Here is a 23417-nt window from a genome sequence, read left to right as displayed (position 1 = left end):
GGCATCTGCGTGGAGGCTTTGCTGCCTGAATGTGACCCTCCAGGGAGAGCAGGAATCCCCAGGTGAGCTGGTGCCCTCGTGGTCCTGCAGGCGTGGGGCACTGGAGGGATGTGGAAGGGACACATGGGGAGGGTGCTGGTGCTGTTCCCACGGTGCTGTCCCCACCACGCTCCCCCTTCCCATGGCTGCGTGCTGGGAGGGCGGGTGGGGGCGATGCCATCAGCCTGGGGGAGGCTTCAGAGCCAGCGAGTGCAGGGCTTCAGGAGTGCGGTAATTAGCAGAGCAATGCCAGAGAGCAGTAATTAGTGGCTAATTACTGCTGCAGAAATATGTGACCCGCAGCGCCTGTTGTCTCCACCTCCCACGTGGAGCTGGCTTGCCAGGCTGTGCCAGGAGAGGGCAGCGCCTTCCCCACATCCCGGGGGCCTGGGGAATGGAAGAACAAGTGTAGCCTGTTCAGTATTTCATATCAAACTTTATTACTCTGCCACTGTACCAGTACATCATATTTACAGCTTGAAACTTCCATCTCTGACGGAGAGGGCTGACCTGAAGTTGGGCCCCAGCACACTGCCATGCCGTGATGCCAGCAGCCTGCCCCGTAGCATTGCAGCACGGTGGCTTCACTGTGACGTGCAGGGCTCCCCACAGCTCCCTGCCCCTCATCCTTGCTCGGTTCAGTCTGTTCAGTGCCCAGCCACGTCTGTGTGGCGTGCCAGGGAACACGGGCTGCACCCTAAACTCACCGAGGGGCCCCGGTGCCTTTTCCACAGAGCCCCCAAATCAGGCTTTGGTCACTCCCACTCTGCTCTGTCCCCTCCAGGATAACATCAGGGTGTTGGTGCCACTTCTGGACAGGTTGTGTAAGAGACAGGTTTACTTAATAAATAAATATGAATAACATATGGCTGATATTAGCATGAAATCTAGCAATATTCGAGGTGGAAGGAAGGCTAAGGTTTCGAGGACTCGGAGCTTTTGGCTGCTGTTAGTTTAGCTTAGCACGATGATATCTGCAGGCCTTTCACCAGGCGTTGACTCGATGGCATGAATAACGGTGCTTTTTGGAATGGCTCAGAGGGTGTTCTAGCAGCGACGTGCTGGGATGGATAAATACTTGAGCACAGAGCACCCAGAGAGGTGCTGGGCCGGGAAGGTGCATGTCCCTGGTGCCCGGCTGTCCCAGGGTGCCCTCAGCCCCACGGGGTGAGGCCGAGGTGCCGGGGGTTCTCCGGTTCTCCACCACCTCTGTGAAGCATCGTGTGGGGCTGGGTAGCTCTGCTTTGGTTTTGTTGAAGCCTTTACCTAAAGCTGGGAGCGCTAACGCTTGGTTGGCTCTGCCAGACCAGCCAAAGAGGGGCAGCGAGAGGGAGGGTGGCACAGGGGGGGCTCAGGTGGGGGTCGTGGTGGGGGCTCAGTCGGCCGACACGGGCAGCGGGAGGAAGAGGATCGCCTTCTGCCCGTAGTGAGTCCGTGGCCCCAGCTTGCTGTTCCCGTTCTTCTTCAGACCGACGAACCAGTTCTTATCGGCGTGCTTCTTGGAGACGTAGGTGTTGTAATGGTTCTCCTCCAGCCGCTCCAGGAACAGGCACTCCTCGCCCAGTAGCTGCTGGAAGAGAGCCGCGCGTGGCAGCAGTGAGCCCCTGCCCCGTCTCTGTGCCCTGCCAAGGTGATGGGAAGCGTGCAGGTCTGTGGCCTTGATTTATCTCCCTGGCCTGGGGGCCCTGTCCCTGACCCAGGCATTTCATTTGGCAATGTCTGAACCGAGCACCACTCTCCATAAGCTGGTGCTGGTGATTGGTGCTGGCTGTGGGTTTAGGGGCCGAGCACAGGGAACAAAGCAGCTCTCTGGCGAGGCTAAGAAGCCTGCTGACAGGATTACATGACACCCGCTTAGCTATAAATGGGACTATTCCCAAAGACACGGATTATTTTTGGTGACACCGTGTCCTATGGCTCCTGGGCACAGGAGCTCCTTCCCCACAGCATCCCGCCTGTGCCGGCACTGTCACCACCTGGTGCGGGGCTGGAGAACTGGGGATGCAGAGGGAAAACCCAGGCAGGTTTCTGCTTCCCCCCAGCCCTGTTGGCAGCCTGCAGCCCCCTCGCAGAGCCGTGGAGCTGGCACAGCTCGGGGTCTGTGGGGGTCCTGCTCCTGGAGCCAGCAGCTGCCGAGCTGGTAGGGAGCAGCTGCTGCTCCGGGCACGACTCGTGGTGTTTGCCAGGTGCTCGAGGCAGGCTGCAAATGGTGCTATTGGGTTATTTGTTTGTTCCTCCCGCCCCCCAAAATAAAGCTGGACGGAGAGTGGCCGTCCAGCTGCCAAAATAACAAACAGAGGCTAATTGTTGCTTGCGGTTTGCATTACTCAGAGCTACGAGATTTCTGCAGACCTCAAAACCTCTCGGTGCCCGGTCCCACAGGAGCCTCGTGCTTACCGAGCCGTACAAGAGCCCGTTGGTGTCCATTGCCAGGTACTGCCCAGACTTGGTGCTCTTTATATAAACCTCACCCACGCTTTCCGCGCTGAGCTGGAGCTGAACTGAAAGTAAAAATAAAACAACAACAAAAATAAGAGGAAAATAAAAACGGGGGGGAGAAAAGTGAGAGATAATGTCTAAGCTGCTAGGGAAGTTAGCAGGGTATTTTGGTGCTGAAGCTTGGGTTATAAAGAGTTTATAAGGAACAGTACAGAGCGTAATGAAAACATCTCCCTGTGCCCTCCCCTTCAAAGAAACCCCATAGCCATGTTTTAGGAACCAAAGACCAATTTTTTCCTTATTTTACATCAAAGCAAGGGCAGCCTTTTGGTTAAGACGCTGGAATGGGACACAGGAGATTGGGGTTTTAATTCTGGCTCTAATTTACCAATTTCTCATGTGGTTTTGACAAGACACTTGAGGAGTGACACACGAAGAAGTATTTTGAGAGCTAAACCGGGGACAGGCAGACTTCAGATGTTGGCGTTTCGAAACCGTGCCCCAAAGCATCCTGTCGGAGGCTGCCTTACCGGGGCTGCTGGGCGCAGTGGGGGAGCTGGGGAGCTCCAGCAAGCTGCAGAGGGGCAGCAAGCGCTGCCCTTCATCCTGGAGAACAACACGGGCGTCCTGCGGATGTCCAGGAGCTGTGCCCGGTATCACTGCAGCTGAAGTGAGCAGGAGGCAAGACTTTGATGGTGACTGGGATCTGGGCCTGCCGGTGCAGAGCATTGGGCTGCAGCACAGCCCATGGTGTCAGGCACCCTGAGCAGTGCTGGGCTTGGGCTCCCAACGCCAAAGCAAAAAAAAAAAAAAAACAAAAAAAAACAACTAAACTCCTTGTTGGCCTCCTGTTGTGGGAGATGAGCTGGGTCAGCGGCAGGCCGAGTGTCTGTGCCACCTCCCTCCCCAGCCCGTTTAGCCTTCCCCTTTGTGCGGTTACTTATTTTACCCCCGTGGGTTTCTTTCTTCCTCCCTTAGCTAATTACAGTGATTACAGGTTGGCTCTAGCTGTTGATCAATGGATTTGTCAGAAGAGAAGGGCAGAGGCAGTGAGGGTGCAGCCCGGGGGTGGTTCTCCTGCACGTGGTTCCAGCAGCGCACACATCACCACCATGGGCACACGCTGAGCGGCTGCATCGGCACCTGCGGGGGCTGTGGGTGCGCTTGGGGTGTCGTGCAAAACCCCAGCTCTTCCAAAATACTGCTCCCATCTCCAAGTCAGCTCTTTCTTCTGATCTTTTCCTGTAGAGATTTGTAACAGAAATGTTGGGGTTGGTTTGAGTGAAGTGTGAGCAGCCTCCTTCACTCCAGCTCCTTCCTCCTTTTTTATTTCTTTTTTTTAAATTTACTTTATTTAATCCTTCCTGGAACAGCATGCAGTGTGACCTCTCGGTGTGGCAGAAGCAGGTCCCAGGGAAATCTTTACTGTGACGGGTCCATTCCTCGCTTTTGGTGCTCCCTGCTCAGCCGCAGGGGTTTGGTGGGGGCACAGCGGGGCTGCAGCCCCCAGCCTGCCTGGTGATCCCCCGGTGCTGCCTCCCACCCGCCTGGCCAGGGAAGGGGCGGTGGGCCCAGAGCCATGGAGCTGCCCCCAAAACTGGCCAGGGGAGGGTGCATCAGTTCTTGCAGGTCTTTTCACGTCTCTGTGTGGAGATTTCCATCCGTGAAGTAATTCTATGAAGTAGAGAAGATGAGGCTGGTTTTGGGAATGTGTTGGATTTCGTCCTCAAGAGCCAAAAATGCTCTGGTAAGGTTCCTTTTCATTTCATGGTGAAGGTTCGGGATGCACAAGTGCTGCAGCAAAGGACCAGGGAAGGAATCGGCACGTAGGGCTGGGTGCTGAGGGCCCAGGACGAGTGGCTTTTATTTTCCCATTAGATATCCTCCTTGAGCAAGCAGCATCCCATGGAGGCCAGCATCCTGCTCTGCTCCTGGTACACCCCGGGGCACTGTGACCAGGAGCAGTGTTGGTGCCTGCAGCACGCAGGCAGGGACCCCGGAGCGCGCGGTGTTTGGTGCCCAGAGGCGCACCTCCTGCTGGCACGCCGCCCTGCACGGAGTTTCCTCTGTAAATATTTGCACGGTCGGATATCCACGTTTATGGGATCGTTTGCAGGAGGTTCCCTGCTGGCACAGGTTCCCAAACACACGGCCAGGACGGCAGCTGGCGAGGTGCGAGCGTGCCGGGGCTGGCACTGGTGGCCAGAGGGGAGATGCTTGCTGCGGGGGCAGCCCCAGGGAGGGGGCACTGGGCTCAGGGCCAGGGTGCTGAGCTCTCCCTAATGCTGCCAAGGGTGCTGCGAAGGGCAGGGGAACGACATTTGTACTTGAAACTCTGCACAAACTGCCTCTTCTTGAAAGGAACATGAGGAAAGGTTGACTTTGGGGGAGAAAGCCACGTGGACGCTTGTGGTTTAAAGAAAAAAAAAATGCTGTTCTTAGAATTTGTAAGGCTAATTGGGCTCCTCCCAGCGCTCCTTTCTAACCAAACAGGAGCCTGGCAGATCCCAGCTATGTTCCCGTAAGCACCAGGGTACGGTGTACACAGGCTGCGGGAAGGTTGCTGCGGAGCACGGTGAGCAGAGAGGGGCAGGATCCGGCCCCAGCCCTAACCCTTGTGCCCCAGGAGCTGCTCTGCCTGCCCTGCTCTCTTGGGTGCAGTTTCCCAAATCCTCTCAAGCACTTTGAAAGTGCAGTGGGGGCAGGGGGCTCTGTGTCGGGCCAGGCAGGCAGCTCTCTGGTGGCTTGGCACAGCCTGGGCAAAGCCGGAGAGCTCAGCACCTCGGCCATGGGCTTGGCTTTGGCAGCGTGAGCTGTTGGCAGGGAGAGGGAAGGAGCTGTCGGTGCCCTGGGGAACTTCTGGAAAGGGCAGACAGCACCTTTCCTTGCCGTCCCCGCATTTTTAAAACTGAGAGTCACAAAATAACTTTTTTTGGCTGATTCTTGCTTCTGTTGGACTTGCGTATCCCACAGGAATTTAATTTACTGCATTAGGGGAAAGGGAAGGTACCGAGGGCAAGAAGACACCATGTGCACCTCACAGATAAAATGCGTGCTGCCTGCGAAAGGGTCCTGTGTGCAGGGAGCAGGGTGGGGGTGCTGCCAGCAGGCACCGCATGCATGTGGTGCCAGCACCAAACCCTCCAGCCAAGGGACAGCACCGGGGGACATCGAGTCAGCTGTGATGACTGTGGCCATACGCAGCATGTGCAGCTCCTCCTCAACCCCTTTTTTCCAGCTGCCAGCTTGCTCATAAGCAGCCAAGCTGCAATTACCACCCCAGTTGTGCCCCGGGTGCTCTGCCCACCCGTGATCCCAGTAAGGACCAGTCAGCCTCGTGGCTGCCCCGCTCCCAGCTGCGTGCTGGGATGCTTCCTAGGGAAAAAGGTAGCCAAGACAGCGCCAGGCACAGGAGCAAGCAGGAGAGCCGAGCAGCCACGCTGTGTGTGCTTACTGTGCTGGTCGCTTCGGTCCCGCGTCCCGTCCACCTTGCCGTCGGGAAGGATCCGTAGGAAGTGGCCCCCGTTGCTGCAGTACAGGAGCTTGGGCTTCTTGTAGTTCCCCGGGGGCAGGTTGAACTTCTCGGTCAGGGCGGTGAACGTGGTGATCTCCCCCTCGGCCATGCCTCAGCCTCTGCCGGCGGCTGGTGCCCAGGCTGCAAGAGACGGGGAGGTGAGAGCGGGCACGGCGAGCTGCCCCGCACGGTGCCAAGCTTATAAAGGGGCAGGCAGGGAGGGGGCCGGGGCAGGTGATTCACGTGGTGGTGGCGGTGACACAGCCCTCGGGGTGATGCTCCCCGCAGTGGGAGGGCTGGTGGTCGTCTGCTCATCGGCGGCAGGGCCGGGGGCCTTTTAATTGTGTCGCAGCGAGTGCTGTTTTCTTTCTGCTTGCTATTGACGTACGCACTAAAATTACACACTCGAGAAAAAGGCTGAAAACACCCAGTGTCTGATTGGAGCCCGCGGGAGGCAGGAAGCCCAGGCTAATAACTCTCGCCACTATTATACCTCAGTCATGATTATGGCTGGGACTGCACGCAGGCTGCTAGATAAGCAAACTTTTTTCTTCCTGTCTTGGCGTTGTGTACCTCACCTGGCTGAGGCACAGCCGTGCTTAGAGCCAGACCAAAATGTCGATGTTGTGGGTGATAAACGAGGGCACAGGAGGATTTCATTGCCTGGGCAGTGAGCGGGAGGTACACCCACACAAATGTGGGTGATCAAATGCATGTGAAAAAAATGAACTTTGAGGATATAATGAGCTTATATCATGCTGGTGCACCCTTGTATCCCAACTGAAACAAAGTCCGGTGCCTGGCCTAGAAACTGTGTTTAAAATCTGCCTCGAATAGGCTGACCCTCATGTGCAACAGTGCCTAGTGCTTATAGAGAAGTGGATTTATGAACAGAAAAAGACAGGGCAGAGGATAAACCTAGAGAGAGGAAATGACTTTAAATGCTACTTATTCCCATAGCTATATATGGGAATCGTTATATGCTCACTGTTTTTGTGTATTTATGTTGCATACAGATTGTGAAAGCATCTATTTGGCACGGCGTTGTGTTACTGTAGAATTAGGGTTGAGCTGGTATCACAGTGTGTGTTTCCCAGTGACCTGGGAGATAACTGGGAGTGTAACCCATGGCAGTACACAGACACTGAGAAACGGATGGCTCTGTGTGTGTGCATAACCCCCAAACGTTTGGCTGTAAGCTCCTAACTATTTAACTTTGCAAATGCAGCTGCAAGGAGGGGAAACTGTGCCTCCAAGTGGATCCCCAAAGTCTGCAGGAGATAAAAAAAAAAAAAAAATAAATAAAAAAAATAAATAAAATAAATAAAATATGTGAAACTGCCCATTTCTTTTAAAGTTTTGGGAACTAAAAACTAAAACCTTGGAAATAAAGACTTTGTTGCTGTTGTTAAAAACACGCCCTGCCATTTCCACCGACTTTGGTTAGATCACGGACTCCATCCCTTTCTTTCAGATGCGTCCCTTTGGGGTCGCTATGAGAACAGCGAGATTTCCTAGGAGGGGAGAACAGCCGTGAAGGAAGAAGCGTTCTCTGTCATCCAAGGCCTGGATTCCTGCTGGCAGCGAGCAGTTCCCGACGGGCCCCTCTCCTCCTGGCCCGCGGTGCCGTGCTGCAGCTGGAGGGCTGAAGTCAGGGGGCCAGCAGGGTCAGGGCGTGGGGGCCCGGCCACGTATTATTTTAAACTTTTCCCCACTGCCCTTTCTGCAGGACTGCTCTGATCTTGTTTCAGGAGTCATGTTTTCTGGAACAATGCCTAGCGAGCCGTGCTTTATCAGGCGCGTTTCCCCAGCTCTTTGCTGATGTGCCCAGGGAGCTGTTTTGGTGCTTATCAGGTTCACAAAACCGGCTGCCGGCCAGCTCCACCCCGTATCGCGCATCTCCCCGAGGCTCAGTCCTGCTCTGCCCCTAATTGCGAAGCCAAAAGCATTAACCTTTCTCTGCAGAAGTCAGACCAAGTTTTATAACCATCTCTCATGGTTTCCTTGCTGCTTAAATGAACAAAAGCAGCGTCAGGCTCAGAGCTGGGACGTTCAGAGTGTGTGCGCTTGGAAGCAAAAGCCCCGGCTGTCCCATCTGACACAGCCTGGTATTTTTGGAAATGCTCACTGATGGTGATATAAGCTGCTAGCGAGGTGGCACGCTGAAGGTGCTAGCACTGATGCCCTGCACTGAGCTCAGTGAAGTGTCCCAGGGCTGCTCAGGAGGAGCTGGATGCATCCTGGTGGCCTCCCAGGGCAGCTGGTGGGCTCCCAAGGTACAGCTTTGACATCTTTTTTTGACACAGTTGTCAGGCAGCTGAAATTAGGTACCTCTGAGACCTTCTGCTCCCAGAACTTTTTTTTTTCTATTGAGAAATCATGATTTTCTTGTAGCAGTTCAGATTTAATACCGATAGCCTGCCATGCTTCCTCTGAATGAAAGCCTTCAAGTCATTCGATGTGGTAGATAAGGCTCCAGTGCTTTGCTGAGCATTAATCAAGATCAGTGGCATTGTGTAATTTACTGGAAATCCAGCTTTTCTTCAACCTTCCTCTGAAGGCGAAGGGCTCTCAGAAACCTCCTGGGCTGGCGGTGGAGAGAAGCGAGAAGCAAACCTCCCTCAGCCACGGGCTCGGAGCAGGAGCTCAGCAGCGCTGCGCCGCAGCCAACGTGGGTGAGGAGCAGACTGGTGCTTCCCTTGTTTACTGCCTGTCTGCACGGCTGAGTGCATCTATGGATAGCTTTAACAGAGCAGCCCTGCTGGAAATTTTCTTCATTTTCATGTATTTCCTTTAAGGTTTTTTGCTATTTTTAGAGCACCTTCAGTGCTCGCCAGCTGCCTTTGACTCCACAAGAGAAGCTGAATGAACACAATTTTCCACTCCCATTGTCTCTCCTCGCTAAATACTGTTGCTGTTCTCATACTTTTATGACCGTGTAGTTGGTACTCTATGCACAGTACCACTCCAGGCCCTACTATTATACTTCTGGCAAGAAAATTTTAGTTTTTTATGGGAATTTTGTGTAATCTGGCATCTGGATTTACCCATCTAATAGTAGCAGATGTCAAAACCTCCCAGGTCAGAAATGAGCTTTCTAGAGATAAAAAAGGACTTAAGAAGAGAGCTGAACCCGGAGGTTAATTCTGCCCATGTCCCACTGGCCTGCAGCCATGGGGCTTGGCCATGTGCGTGCTCCCTGTGGCACCGGGTGCGAGGCCCCAAGAGCTGGGAGATTCTGAGATGTTTGGGGTCAGTTCCAGGCTTTATCACTGGCTGCTGCAGCTGCCAAACAGAGGCTCTGATGTGAAATCCCAAACTCTGAAAGCATCCGAGTGAGTGCTGGGTGCTGGCCATGCTGCCAGCACCAGGCAAACTCCGTGTGAGCCCAGAAGCCAGCGGGTGCAGCGAGCAGGGGGCTCCTCGTCCTTCCCTGCTTTAAAATCAGGCCAAAAGGCACAGTTTTCCCCTTTGCTCCCTTTACAAAGCTGGTGCTGGTGAGAGGCTGGCAGCCCGCAGGACTGCTGTGACCCTTGGATTCACGGGGCGGCCAGGTAAGGTGAGCCTGTGCTGTATTCATCATAAAGCTCCCAGATGCTGCCCACAGGAACCCAGAAATGTCTCACGAACCTGGCTTTGAACAACTCAAATTCATTGAGGCTATTCTTGGCTTTGGATACGGTCCTTTTATAGGTCCGGGAGGAAATGTTCTGGATGGGCTCTGTTGAGCATCCCGTCAGAACAATCTGGAGGTGTCGGTGAGCGGTGCAGCTGATACCAGTTGTCACTGAGATGGTCGGATGAAGATCGTAGAGAAAGCTCCAAACAAAAGACAGCCACGCTCAGGATTTGTTAAGGTTTTCTCAGGCTCCACATAATGAGATCAGTGTCCTCGGAATTAGGCCCTGGTGAGTTCAGTGGGAATGCTGCAATTGGTTTCACTCTGGAACATGTTATTTTCTCCATTAAAACAGAAATCAGATTTATCCCAGGGTGCCACCAGCCTCCTGTTGGGCTCATTTCCCAACCCCGCTTTTGGCTTCAGGCAGCTCTCTTCCCAGGAAATTTAGATAGGAAGTAGGAGAATGGTTGCAACAGGTAAAATATTTTAAATAATTTCGGCTCTGGCTTTCCTCCACGCATTGTCTGCCCCGGTGGATTCCTGAAGCACAGGGGCGGACAGATACGGCTTCGGGGAGCTGGCTGGGGTGATCCAAGAGCTGCCCGAGCCTGCTGAGGAAAAATTGCTCGGATGAAAAGGGATTTCATTCATTGCATAGAGATGCGCTGTGTGGGACGGGATTTCCTCACCCAGGAATAGCAGGCCGTGCGAGATGCAGGCAGGATCGGAGCTCAGCAAGAGTTTCCTACAGGTGGCTCCAGGACCCCGCAGCATGGTGGAGTCGGAGCTGGGCTGGGGCAGCCCAGGAGCCCCACTGGAGGTGCCAGGCATGGCTGTGATTCCTCGGATCCTCAGAGGAGGACTCAGTAAATGAGTAGGCAAAGCCTACGATAAATGTGTAGTAGGTGGTTGTGTGCAGATCAGCAGAAAGCATTGGCTTGTTTCTAGGCAGTGTTTGTGGTAGGAAGGTTTTATTTCTATTAGATGCTTAATGATGTATTTCTCAGTCAGGTTTTACCCTTTGTAAGTGGAATTTGTGCTCTAAAGTGTGACCAAAGCTGTAGGAATTGATTTAACTCCTGCCCACAGTCGTCATCTCCTGCTCTCCACCCTTGGCCCAGCAATGGGATGCCGTAAGGTCGGCCTCACCATGGCCGTGTCAGACCCTCCTGATGCTGTCTCAGCTCCCGTCCCCTCTTTGTTCCCAGCAGGGAGCCTTTGGAGAAGCGTGCATGTCCCAGAGCTGTGCAGCCCCGAGGGAACGGCCTGTCAGAAGCTGAGCATTTCAGAGCCGTGTGTGATTGCTGCACTTCTCCGGGCTGGGACCTGCAGCACAACATCTCAGCAGAGCCGTGGCACCCGTGGGGAGACAGGAAAACAAAGTGAGGATCTGCTTTCTAATTACCTTCCAGCCTCTCCTGCCTCCCCACCCACACCCTTCTGCAATCTGGTGATTAACTTAATTACAGCCCCAGCTCCTGAAGCCGGTCCAGCCGGGGAGCAGGAGCCCTGCCAGGAGGGTCTCGCTCCCCGTGGCCAGGCTGGGCTTGGACCAAGCACATGGACACATCCATGAGCAGCGCTGGCTGCAGATGCAGCTCCCATGGCCTCGTGTGCGGGATTTAATCACCAAGCTCGCTGCTCGCCAGATGTGTGGGACCTGTGATGGAAAGAACACCCTGGGCAGAGCACAAGAGCTCAGTTTCTCCAGTGAAGGAGGGGGTGGGAGATGCGTAGCAAGGGGGCACCTTTCACCTCTGGGCTTTGCAGCCGGAGGCGATGCAGCTGCCTGGGGGCTGGGGGCGGTTGCTGCTCCTTCCTGCGCCGTGCTCCCTCCCCAGCAGGGGATCTGCTCCTGTCCGTGCTTTAAGGTGCTGTTTACAGCATTTATTATAAATTATAGAAGGTAATTAGTGCTGTGTGGATATTGAGGGTTTCCCCTTCCCTCTAGCAGAGGGCACGTGCTGCCTTATCCAGGTCCCCCCACAGGCTGGCACTGGCACCCACCCTCCTGCTCCTTTGCTTTCCTGCAGCGCTGCTCACACCGACCGAGAGGCACCCGCAGGTGGGACCGACTGCTAAACCACACCACGAGTCACCCGGCCTTGATTTGGGTGCCCGAGGACGAAGGCTCCGTGCTGCTGGGGCTGCTGATGCCCTGGGGATGGCGATGGGGGGAGTGGGTGCCCCTGTGCGCCCTGCTGGGGACCCGCTCCCCCAGCCCCGGCGGGCAGGGAGGTTAAGCTGGGTGACGCTTGCCGGGCTCACAAATGTCACCACCCGCCCCCGGTGTCCAGGCAGGACGCTGGGCAAAATGTCAGACCACAGAGCCGGGAGCTGTCTGGGCCCAGGTGTGGCTGCCCCGCGGCCGCTGGCTCCGGCCCCAGGCGCCCACAGGCGGACGGATGGACAGACGGACGGACGGCAGCCAGCCACCGCCGCACCTGGCCCCGGGGCAGGCTTCTCGCGGCGTCTGGTTGTGCTCTGGTTGGGGCACTTTTACCCAGCTTTTCCCTGCCTCCCTCTGGGAGTGAGTAGATGCGGAGAGGAAAAGCGTGGCTGCCTGCAGCTGGGAGCCGGGCTGCTTTGCAGAGCAGCTCTGCCCAGAAAAACCATCAGCCGACCCCAAATGACAGATTCTAGACCCAAAATTTTACTCTACGCTGTGCTCTTACGCCACGGGGCTGATGTGGTTCTCCTGCTGGGCTAAGTCCCCGCTGACCCTGTGCTCCCTGCCAACGGCCCCGTTCCAGGCTGGTGCCTTGTCACTGCCCCTCTCCTTCGCCCTGCTATCAGCTGCGGGCCTGTGCCAAGCTCTCATCGCTGAGATGGGTCCAAAACGTCAGGGTGCTGTTGCTAATAAGGCACAAGGCTTGAATTAGGAGCAAAAAGCAGCAATTTGCATGTGTTGTCAGATGTAACACTTCCTTCAGCTGGCCCTCTGAAGAATAGCCAGGCTTAATCAAGGGTTGGCTCAGGCTTCAAAAACTGGGATTGGAGTTTGGGTTCGGGCTTTATACCGTGTCCTTCCCCCTAGACGAGGAGAATGCTGGAAGTGAGGGTTTCATCTCCAGGCCAAGTGAAACCTCACAGCCATACTCGTGGTTAACCATCAGTAGACATATCATCACTCAGAAGTCAGGCTTCCTCCAGCAGAGTCTCAGTCTCTGTTGTTCCAAGGAAAATCGCTTGGTTTCTGGGTTCGCTATGAGCTTAGCAGTGATTTACTGCCCTGAAAACGCGCAGGGAGTTAATTATGCTCATTCTAAAATATTTGTGTAAGGGCTATATGCTTGTCGTGTTACGGTCTGAGAAAAACTGCCCAGGAGGATTCTGTTCTTAATTCTGCTGCTTGATATCGTCCTCGAAATGCAGTGTCTGGTAGCTACGGGTGCCTGAGTAAACGGCCTGGGCTGTGTTTTGCCACACACACTGTTGCTCAATAACTTAACAGCACAACAAAAGCTTGAGATAAGAATTACAGGGAAAATCCACTGATAAATAATAATTTTCTTATCTGCGTTCCTCAGGGCTGGAGAAAATGCCTTGCAGTGTGAAACCGTGGTGCACGAGAACATGCAGGGGGAGTTTCAGATGAGATCTTTCTGTTGGAGCAAGGCAAGCTCAAAGCTGAATCTTTGTTAATTTGGGTGAGAGGCTCAGCCACAAAACAAACAAAAAAGCCCCACAGGATAGGTAATGGGGGGGATAACACCTCTCTATGCAGCTAGTGAGCCCGCTGTGTGTTCCATCTACGCTGCTGCCAGCAGAGCAAGGCAGGTCGCTTCTCTGGCACACGGTCTGAGGCCAAATTTGGGGTTTCTCAGCTCAGCCCCAGGGACCCCGAGCTGCCTGCGGGCGCCCCGCTGCCCCTCGGAGAGGAGCATGAGCTGCATGCTGCTGCTGCCAGCCCTAACCCCGGTCCTCCCATCCCCGACAGCAGCGTACCGAGGCACCTGCGCCTGCGAAGAGGTCGGCACCAAAGTGGTCCCCGTGAGACACCTGCAGTGACAGCGGAGCCACCGCGGGGTCCTGCTGGTCCCCAGAGACCTGGCCAGGGCTGCCGGTGGTGATGGGAGGTGGAGACACACGGATCTAAGTGAAAATGCCAGCAAATTAACTGAAAATGTACCCACTTGAGTAGCCTTATGTACAACATAAATGTAAGGATGTGCAGCTGTTAGAAAATTAACGAATGACTTCTCTGGGGGAAAAAAGTGAGTCTGTGAAAGGCAGGGCAGCTCTGGGCAGGTGGCAGAGCTTTGCACAGGGAGCTCTGGGAGCTTTGGAGACGTGCAGAGGGGACTCGATGGTCCCTTTCCTGCTTGGATGGCACAGGGGCTGCAGAAAGCCCCTGGAGCAGACGGCTGCTTGCGGGCAGAGTGGGGAGATGTGCAGAAAAGCAGCCCTGGCACTGAGCACCAGCAGCCGGCAGCATTTTCAGGGCGGTTTGTGGCTCGCAGGGTGCCCCCGGTACAGGCAAACAGCACAAGCCTGGAGTCCCCATCCCGGAGCACAGGCTGGGATTTGTTACGGTGAAGATCTCCCCCTCCTGTCCGCCCCGGCAGCACCGGGCTGAGAGCAGGGGGAAACCGGGCTCGGGGTGCCTGCCCTGGGGCTCTGTGCCCCAAACACCGCCCAGGAGGGTTTGGGGCCATCGGGGCCACCCGGAGCAGCCCGCGGTGGCCATGCCGGGGGGGTTGGCTCAGGGGCTGGGCGAGCTGCCCGAGCCCCGTGGGCTGGGGATGCTGCGGGGAGCCGAGGCTGTGTCTGTGCACCTGGCATGGAAATAACAGAAATTTTGGCAGAAGGAAGGGCCCTGTGAGGGTGAGTGCTCGGCCCGAGGTGGGAGCAGCGGTTTGCTAACGCCAGAGGCGTGGGAAGAAAAGCCCCAAGGTCAGGGCTGACGCCCAGATTTCTCCTCTTAGAGCTGGGATCTAAATTAGGAGCCAGAAGCGGGGACAAACGCTCTGAGCGCACCAAGGCCGTGAGTCACCGTGGCCCTGCGTCTAGACCATTGTGGGCAACCAGCGGGGCTTTGGGAGGGCGGCTGCGAGCTGGCAGCCCCGCGCCAGGAGGCTGGGGGACAGCCGGGGTCGGGACATGGCCCCGAGGGCTGGCACAGAGCCGAGGTGGGGGCTGCGGGGGTGGCAGAGCTCTGAGTACAGAGGTGCGTTGAGGTGCGGTGCTGGAGCTAAAGGAATAATACTGAGCACTGGCTGAGTTGGCTGTTCTTCAAAGGAAATCACAGATATTAACCGTGGTGCTCTGAGGGCTTGTGTTAGCCTCCATCTGCCACACTGAGCAGCCAGGAAAATGGAGTTATTTTGTTCCCCTGTTTTCCCTCAGGTGTGACATTTCAGCAGGTACAGAGGGGCTGGGGGCAGGCAGAGCCGTGCCAGCTGCAGGTCCTGGGCAGGGCCGCTCTGCTCCCTGCTGCCCGGGAACTGCTGCAGCCTCTGCTCCCGTCTGCGACAGCAGCATTCAAATAAAATAATCTGGTGCTGGATGCGAGGCAAAAAATAGTAAGTGCTCTTACTGAGAACTACTGAGTCAGGCGTCTCTCTCGTTTAACAAATGGAAGCGGAAGGGAGGATTATTGCGTCTATTCAGGCCACACAACGGGCTGGGGCTGAGAGCATGACAAAGCAGCAGCTCCTCTCCCTCCCTCTCCCTCTCTCGCTGAACTGGTTTTCAACAAATTCTTCTGCAGAGAGATTTCTATTGTGAGCCGCTTAAAAAGCAAACCCGGCCAGGCCGCCAGCCCGAACGGTAATCATCGGCTTGCAGTTGCACAAAATGAATGGCAGATTTCTAAAAGCACCACGGCCGGCAATCAGAGCGAGCTGTGTCACGCAGCCCAGCCGCCCGTGTCACCGGGGGGCTGTGTGACACGGTGCCAGCGCTGCCCTTCCCCAGGTACCCAAACCCTGGGCTGCCCCGAATTTCTGCTGGCAGCCTGCTCGTGGCACCTAGCAGGGCTTCCCCTGCCTCTTCCTTAATCTATGAGCTGCGGGGGGGCTGCGCCCCTCTCTAGTGGGTGAGCCCCCACCTTGGCTGTGACATCCTGCTTGTGCTTGGTGGTGCTGGGGCCGGCTCTGCCTGCTGAGATCTCACTGGGGCTGCTGCTGGCTTTGGTCTGCCCCGTGGTTAATGACCACATTCTGGGCAGACCCGTGGTTAATGACTGCATTTTGGGTTGACCTGTGGTTAATGACCACCTTTCTTCACCATTCCTCGCAACCTCTTATTTCTGAGCCCTAATTCAGCGAGGAATGCATTCATCTCATCCCAGCTCCTGTGATTCTGGGGGTTATGAAATTAAGGATGATTAAAGGGGGGGGTTAACACAACAGGCAAGCATACTTGGCATTTCTGCGGCTGGCGCCCTGGAGGCTCTGGGGAGGAAGGTGCTGCTCTCACAGCGGGTGAGGCCAGACCAAGGCAGCCCCAGCCGAACTTCCAGAGGTCTCTGTGCAGTTACGGGGCGGGTGTTTAACCACTGCAGGGCTCCAGCACCCTGCTCCGATAGGAATTACCCCAGAGCTGCAGGGATGTTGGGGGCCAGGGCAGCACAGCCGCGTGCACTGCGCCCTGACACTGCACCAGGCTCAGGGCAGTGGCCTCCTCTGATCGTCTCATTTATTTCCTGCCAGGGAGAAGCCAAAATCTAACAGCAGTTTCTGCAATATCTGTAAGTTCCCCTGCCGGGTGGGGAGCCAGGGCTCCAGCACCGACCGTGGCACCAGGTGGCTGCTGGTGGCGTTTGGTGCTGCACGGGGAGCAGGGTGCCCACGAGGAGGACGCAGCCCTGCGAGGGCAGAGCCTGGGATGCGCAGGCAGCAGGAGATGGGAACCGACTCAACCCCCAGCCAGCAATTATTGCACCATTAAAGTGAAAATTGGTGATTGCCTCCTCACTGAAAAGTTACAACTTTCTTTAATTAGTCCCCTAAAGCGAGGCTTATTTCCTGTTGAAATGTGTGTGTTTGTGGTTCAGGATTGCAATGGCTCTTAAAAATCCTTTTTCATGCCTCCTCCCACGTGCTGTTGCTCATGCAAATATGGGCATGCTGCGAAACGGATGGGGCCATTTGCGGTTTGGTTGGGTTCCTGCACTAATTAAGGGCCTCATCCAGCCCCTAGGAGCTGCTGAAAACTGCACGGAGCTGAGAGGAGATTGATTGCTGCAGGAAACTGGGAGTGGCGCTTCTAAAATGACCCCGGGAATTTTCCTTGTGACGGGAATTTTCCTCATTCCCTGCGAGCACAGAGTGAAAAACCCAGGCATGCCGAGCACCTGCAGGCACCTGCTGGGCTGCAGGGAGCAGCGGGAGCTGAGGACAGGGGCAGGGCTGGCGGTCACACACCTGGGGACCTGCACCGAGCCCCGGCCAGCCCCGGGCAGGGTCTGCCCTACAGCCAGGGGTGGGCACTGCTCCTGCCTTGGCATCGCACGGCTGCAGGGCAGCCACACTGTCTGTGTCACAGCTCTTCTAGGCAGAAAATGCCCATCTTTGTTACAAAGGAAAGAAAAGGGCCTTTCTGGCTGCTAAGCTGTTTTTCTATTTATTTATTTATTTTCTGGCTTGGTGTCAGAAGAGAAAACAAACATTTAGCAGGGTCTGACTGTGGTCTGCTCTATCAGCGCGCTGTCAGAAGCACGCTGAAATAAGAGGAGGCAGACTGAAACGAGCCTGCCGTGGTTAATGTCATCATGGACCCTGTCACTTAGCCCTGACTCCTCGCCGTTACGATGCTTTGAGCTGCTCACTGCTGTCGAAGCCAAACCAAAGACACCAAAGACGCCAAATACAAAGAAGAAATGCTGCAAGCTCCCATTGCCCTGCTTGGGAGGAGCAGGTGCTGGGCACGGAGCTGGGCACCTCCTCCGAGCCCCTGCTGTCCCTGCCTCTCCCCCCACACCTGTGAGCATTTTGGCTTGCTCACGCTGTCTGGCAGAGAGGAAAACGCTGGCAAAACAAGCGCAGGGAGGCCTGAGGGCAGGTACCTGCCCCCAGCGTGGTGGTGGTGGATGTGGGGCTGCAGCGGGCAGGCAGAGCCCCGCCAGCGGGGAGCAATGTGGAAGGAGCCGCATCCAGCTGCCTGAGGAGCTGCTGCAGCCAGGAGGAAGATCAAGGTCTCAGGGAGTGGGAGGAAGGCCAGAGTCATTTGGGGAGCTTGGGAGGGAAAGCCTATCCCCTGGGCTCGGGTGGAGCTGGGAAGGAAAGTTTATCCAAAGGGCTTGCGAAGCTGGCTCTGGCTGGAGACCTCGGTGGACCCGAACTCCGGTCAGCCCCGGTCCAAGCGCACGATCCTGCACGCCCCGAGACAGCAGGGTGCTTGCGGCGGCGGCCGGAGGAAGTTTTGCTGACCCCGTCTTGTGGGGAGAACAATCAGGCATTGTCCTGCCCTTAGGAACCCGTTAAACTTTACACCCCTGGCTGTGCCGACCTGCCCATGAGGCTCAGGCGCTCTCCAAGGCAATCACTGCTGGGGCTGCAAGGGGCCTGGGCTGCCTGCTTCCAGCACATCCCCTACAGCCGTGTGGGGCTGGGAGCCTGCAGGGCTGGGGGTGGTGCTGGGGCACCTGCCTGCACCCCCCAGGCACGGGGAGCAAAGCGGGGCGGCGAGGCCAGGCGATGCTCCCACACATCCAGGCAAACCCCAGGGCTGGAGGGGGGCTTGGGTGTCTGCTAGGGCAGGCCCAAGGACTTTTTTAAAAAGGAAATTATTATTATTAATAATTATTATTTTAAAATGGACCATTTTATAGTGCTGTATCACTTCAGCAAATTTCCCATTTGGAAATAAAATGGTCCAAACATCGCATTTCGCAAAACGAAATATTTGAAAGATTCCGATGCAGATTGTGCCACCAGCTCCTGGTCAACGCCTTCCTTTCCCTTGCAGTCATTTTGAAATTGAAATTCCTCCCTCCCGGAGGCAGGAGCCTGGTGACACTTGCAGGGACCGGGGCTCTGGGTGCAGCCAGGTGGGGAACGGTGCCCGACATCCCGCTCCTGTCGCTCTTTCCCCCCTCCCGGCCCGGCTGTCAGCTCCTAACCCCCCCCGGGGGCCCTTTCCTGGCCGCTGCCGCCCCGCGGGTGCCCAGCAGCAGGCAGGGAGCCCCCGGCCCCCGTGGTCCCCGGCCGCTGGGAGCAGCCCCAGGCCCCGGGGGGGGCCGCATCCCGCCCCCTCCCCGCCGCATCCCGGGGGTACCGCGGCCTCCCCGCGCCCCCCGAGCCCCCGCAGCATCCCCGGGGGGTGGGGACGTACCCGTAACGGAGCCGCGGAGGAGCTGCCGCCGGCGGGCCCGGGCTTTGGCTGGTGTCAGAGCGCAGGGGAGAACCGAAAAATAAAATAGGGAAAAAAAAAAAAAAAAAGAAGGAAAAAAAAAAAAAAAAAGCCAAACCGGAGCCTATTGGTGAGGCGCTGCGGTGGGAGGGGAGCGCCCCCCCGGCCGCGGCTCCGGCCCGAGCGCTCCCTGCTGCTGCTGCCGCCCCGCCCGCAGCACGGGGAGGCACCGGGCACCGCGCACCGGGCACCGGGCACTGCGCACTGGGTACTGGGCACCGGGCACTACGCACTGGGCACCGGGCACCGGGCACCTGCCGGGCTCTGGCGGCATCAGGGCAGGCTCGGCTCAGCTCAGCTCAGCTCGGCTCGGCTCAGCTCGGTTTGGCTCGGTCGGAGCCTGCTGCTGCCGTGGGCACGGGGCGCTGCGGCACCGTGGGGGCAGAGAGGAGAAAGCTGGCGGAGGAGCCAGCTTTCTTGGGCTCTCTTTTCTCGTTCCCATCCCCGCGGTCCTGCTGCTTTGGGTAAGCACCGGCTGGTCCTGTGCCCTCCCGGGATGCAATAAACCCCTTTGCCCCAATGAGTGCCAGGCTGAGCTGCAGGGAGGGGGGTTCTGCACCCCTCAGCCCCACGCTGACGGTGCCGGGGTGCTCCGCAGTGGCAGAGGTCGGCCTTAAAAGCCAAGGTGCTCTAAGGAACCTGATAAAGGATCCCCCTGAGCCTGATATCTGTATCCCCTGGGACTCAGGGAGCAGTGCCGGGTGCAGGTGTAGGCTCTGTCAGAGGGTGCCTGGCCCGCGGGCACCGGCTGAGCCACGCACACGACACAGGGTTTGTGCTGGCTGCAGGGGTGAAGGAAGCATGAGCATGGAGCTTGGCCTGCCTCCACCGGCCTTCTGCAGCCTTGTTTGACCAGGGTTATCTGAGGCTTGCTTAAAATGTGTTTTCCGTCCTGGTTCACACGGAGCCTGTATGTCTGGGCAGCCGAGCCGAGTCCCAAGCACACTGAGCCCAGACGTTTTGGTACAAACATGTCCCAGTTCACTGCAGTTCACAGCAGCCCGCGGGGATCGTTCTTGGTGCATCTGACACAGCCCGGGTGGGCTCTGGGCTCCGTGCTCACTGCCCTGTGTCTGGGTGTTGGAACAAACCTGCGCAACATTTCCTCGTGCCATTGTAGCTGCATGCCGATGGTGGAAGGGAACAACAAGCAAGACAAAGCCAAACATTGCCCTTGAATTAGGCTGAGCTTTTCCTGGATGGCAGGCATTTGGGTTATCCGTGAAGGAGGAGTGCTGGGAAACGCAGCCCTGCCTTCCTACAGAGCTGCCTTCTTCTGTTCCTGGGCTGCGGGGAGGGCTGCAGCCCCTGCCTGCCTCCCCCTGTGCTGGGTGGCTGGGGGCTCTGGGCACTGCAAGTGGCACTGCTCGCCTGCCTCCCCCCAAATTTAGCATTGTGTCCTCCCTGCCTGGCCTGGACGCAGCCGGCTCTGGTGAGAGCAATCGTCTGGCAGCCCCCGCTCGAGGCGCAGAGCGAGCAGTGGCTGGAAGCTCTGCAGCAGTCCCCGTGCCGAGGAGCGGCTTGGCCAAATCCCAAAGGCTGACGGTGCCGCCGCGGCCCCGCGGGCCCCGCAGCGCTGCCCTCCCTGCCCGGGCCCCAGGGCGAAGCCCGGGTGGCAGCAGATGCCTGCGCTGTTTTCTAGGCTCTCTGGATGGCTTCTGACAGCTCCTGCTCCTGCCTTAGGTAAGGAACCCCCTCACCGCTCTGCCTTGAATATCTGCTGACCTTCTCGGCTAGGAGTCCCAGAAAAAATACACATTTCTTGGGGTTGTTTGGAAGCACGGCAAATAATTAACCATAGAGTGGCTTTTTCCTTGAGGAAACACGAGGTGCTGCTTTCTGTTCAGCTCCCAGGCACTGTGTGTTGCTGCTTGTCCCCCAGATCAGGGTCAAGCAGCACTGACAGCAGGCAGAACTTCCTGCAAGTCGGGTTTGAAATGAGCCCCTCAAGATGCCCCAGGTCCCAGGGTTTGGGTTCATTCCTCGGAGCTGCACTGCTGGAAGGGCTGAGCAAGTGCTGCTCAGTCCAGTGCAACCTGCAGGCAGCACTGAAATGTCCTCCCCCACCTCCCCTCCCCATTTTCTGTCCCTGAGCCCAGAACGAGGACAAAGAAACCCCAACCGCTCCCCAGCCACGCACACCCAGCCAAGCTGCAAACTGGTGGCGGATTAGGAACCACAAAAGCTCATTGCAAACCTTGTGGGAAGGGTTTGCAAAGCCAGGGGCAGGGCTGTGGCTCTCCAAGGGCCATGCCCCGAAGAGGACACCAGGGAGGTGCTGCATGGGGCGCCCAGAAGCCAGGTTGGGGTGCGCCGTGCTGTGCAGCTGGGGGTCACCCTGCCCCTCGCCCCGCTGCCCCCAAGCTGGGCAGCTCCCGGCGCGATGCCCGCACACCCCGTGCCCGCAGCACTCACGGCAGCTCGTGGGAAGAGCTCCAAGGAGAAGCGGTGTCCTTCAGACCGACACCAGCATCGGGGCTGTGCTGGTTCCAGCCAAAATCCAGCCTGGGGCAGCGCGCGGCGGTGCCGTCACCGGGGCATGGACCGCTGCGCTGTGCCCACATAGGACGAGGAAGTATGGATAATCCTTCGCCTTGCTATTTTTTTCCCCTCATGTGATCTTGCTTTTGGACTGCTATTTTGGGGCTGGACTCCAGCCCAGGTGAAAGACAAGGATTTAATCCAGCCCGCCTCCCCCGTGCGCCCGGAGCGCTGCCAGGGCCCTGTGCCTGGGTGGTGGGGCTGCCCCTGCTGCCGGTGCTGGTTCCCTGTGTGCTCCCCAGCCCTTTTCTCTCTTGCTGCAAGGCCATTTCTGTCCCCAAAGTGCTTCTGTGCAGTTAGGGGGTGACAGCAAACAGGCTGTGGTGTGTATGTGGTGCTCGGCTGCCCCGTGCCGCAGGCACCCCCTGCCCTATCCCCCCAGGGCTCGCACCGGGGTGCGGCATAGTGCCAGGGTTGGAGTCTCCCCAGCACCATCAGACCATTTTCCTCTCATTTTCCCCACAGAAGCAGCCTGCCAGGAAGCTGACAGGAGATAAATCAATTAACAAATGCTGGCAGCTTGCAGCAGCCTTGACATAAGCTGGTGCTGGGCCCTGCAAACCGCTCGCGGTCCCCTCGGGTGAGCTGTGAGCATCCCACCCGTGCTTGGAGGAGAGTGCGCAGGGCTGGGGGCAGGCAGGGGCTGCGGGGCTCCCCTGCTCCCCGGGGGGGCTTCACGTGCCGTAAAGCCAATGTGGGGCAGGACAGGAGGGGATGGGCCCTTTGCAGCCCAGAGGGTGTGTGCAAACAGGGGCACCCTTACCCGGACAAGCTCAGGGAAACCCGAATTTCCCTCGTCATGGGATGTCTCCGCAGGGCAGCTCCAGATGAAGCTGTTTCTGCAGCCAGCACCGACCGCATGGCACCGGGACAGGCAGCGGATGAGGGACAGGGCCCACGGTGTGAACCTCCAGTCAGAGGTGGGACTTTGTAAAAAATTGGTTATCTCAGACACGTGCTAGGTAAGTGAGAAGTTAAGGTCCAAAAATTGGAAAACCCACCCCTCTCCAGGCTATTTTGCAATCTGTAGATAACACATGACTTTCATTTTATTTTTTTTTAATTTTTATTTTTTAAAATCTACATAAGGAATTCCTCCCTGGCACTGAGTAAACGTGCTGTTCCCTTTCGGGGGGGGCAAGAAACCCTTCCTTATGAACACCGCGAGGGGAACAGCTGCTCTTTCGCGCTGCCTGCAGCCCGGGCTGGTGTTCGGGGGTCGTGTGCCGGGGAGCCCCGGGGAACCCGGGGGGACTGCGGGGGGCTGCGGGGAGTCCCGGGGAGCTCCGGGGAGCGGCGAGGAGCCGCGGGGAGCCCCGGGGCCGGCAGAGGGCGCCGAGCGGCCGCGGGAGGCGGCGCGGGGCCGGGGGCGCGGGGCCGGGGGCGCGGGGCTGTGCCGGGGGCTGCGGGCAGGCGTCCTCCAGCCCCGGTTTCCCAGGAGGGAGCGCTGCCCGCTGAGGAATGGCTCCCGGCCTTTGTTCCGTGACGGATGACCTTAAATATTAACCGAGTGCTGTGCGCTCGCACCCAGCCCGAGCTCAGAGCCAGGATGAATCCCGCAGGACTCCCCAGGACGCACTCACCAAATGAGGGCTCTGCTCTGTAATTGCGTTTCGGGGGCAGCAGACGTCTTCTGATTCATTTAATATGTGCCGTGTTGCATTTGGTGCAAGTCAGATACATAACAGAAGCCCTATTACCCTGAAAGTACTGCTGTTATCAAGTACTGACTTAATTACAGCTTTATCTAAAAATAGATCGGGTTAGCCTGACAGAACCCATTTTTCCCATCCCCTGCTGCTGGGTGTTGTTTCCTCCCTTCGGTTCCTGGCTCACCAAGCCCAGCATCAGCTCCTGCTTCGTTTTCCTGAGACCGACACCAGGCTGCCAGGCCATCGTTGCCCG

At 57.2% G+C, this 23417-nt stretch overlaps 1 protein-coding gene and 1 long non-coding RNA gene across 7 annotated transcripts; one reads left to right on the top strand and one right to left on the bottom strand.

Moving 5' to 3' along the window:
- Positions 1-455: 455 nt before the first annotated feature.
- Positions 456-21568, bottom strand: FGF1 (fibroblast growth factor 1). 3 transcript variants are annotated; one of them, XM_013102358.5, is made up of 4 exons: positions 21387-21568; positions 5933-6133; positions 2437-2540; positions 456-1606 (listed from the first exon to the last, which is right to left on the bottom strand). In XM_013102358.5, the coding sequence occupies exons 2-4, from the start codon at positions 6099-6101 to the stop codon at positions 1415-1417; spliced, it is 465 nt and encodes a 154-aa protein (XP_012957812.2). In that variant the 5' UTR covers positions 6102-6133; positions 21387-21568; the 3' UTR covers positions 456-1414. The 3 variants fall into 3 exon arrangements, with proteins under 3 accessions (XP_012957812.2, XP_027324304.1, XP_027324305.1); XM_027468503.3 differs by having other exon boundaries at positions 456-1609; positions 21387-21565; XM_027468504.3 differs by lacking the exon at positions 21387-21568 and adding an exon at positions 18894-19013 and having other exon boundaries at positions 456-1609.
- LOC106017998 (uncharacterized) lies at positions 1528-13536 on the top strand. 4 transcript variants are annotated; one of them, XR_011803359.1, is made up of 4 exons: positions 1546-1687; positions 2371-2472; positions 10826-10996; positions 11648-13536. It is a non-coding gene; the product is annotated as an uncharacterized lncRNA (long non-coding RNA). The 4 variants fall into 4 exon arrangements; XR_003500538.3 differs by lacking the exon at positions 11648-13536 and having other exon boundaries at positions 1528-1669; positions 10826-11524; XR_003500537.3 differs by lacking the exon at positions 11648-13536 and having other exon boundaries at positions 10826-11524.
- Positions 21569-23417: the final 1849 nt, after the last annotated feature.

Source organism: Anas platyrhynchos, chromosome 14 (genome assembly GCF_047663525.1).
Source record: "Anas platyrhynchos isolate ZD024472 breed Pekin duck chromosome 14, IASCAAS_PekinDuck_T2T, whole genome shotgun sequence".
Lineage (NCBI taxonomy): Eukaryota > Metazoa > Chordata > Aves > Anseriformes > Anatidae > Anas > Anas platyrhynchos.
Note: the sequence above shows the minus strand (reverse complement) of the source record. Positions and strands in the feature narration are given on the sequence as shown.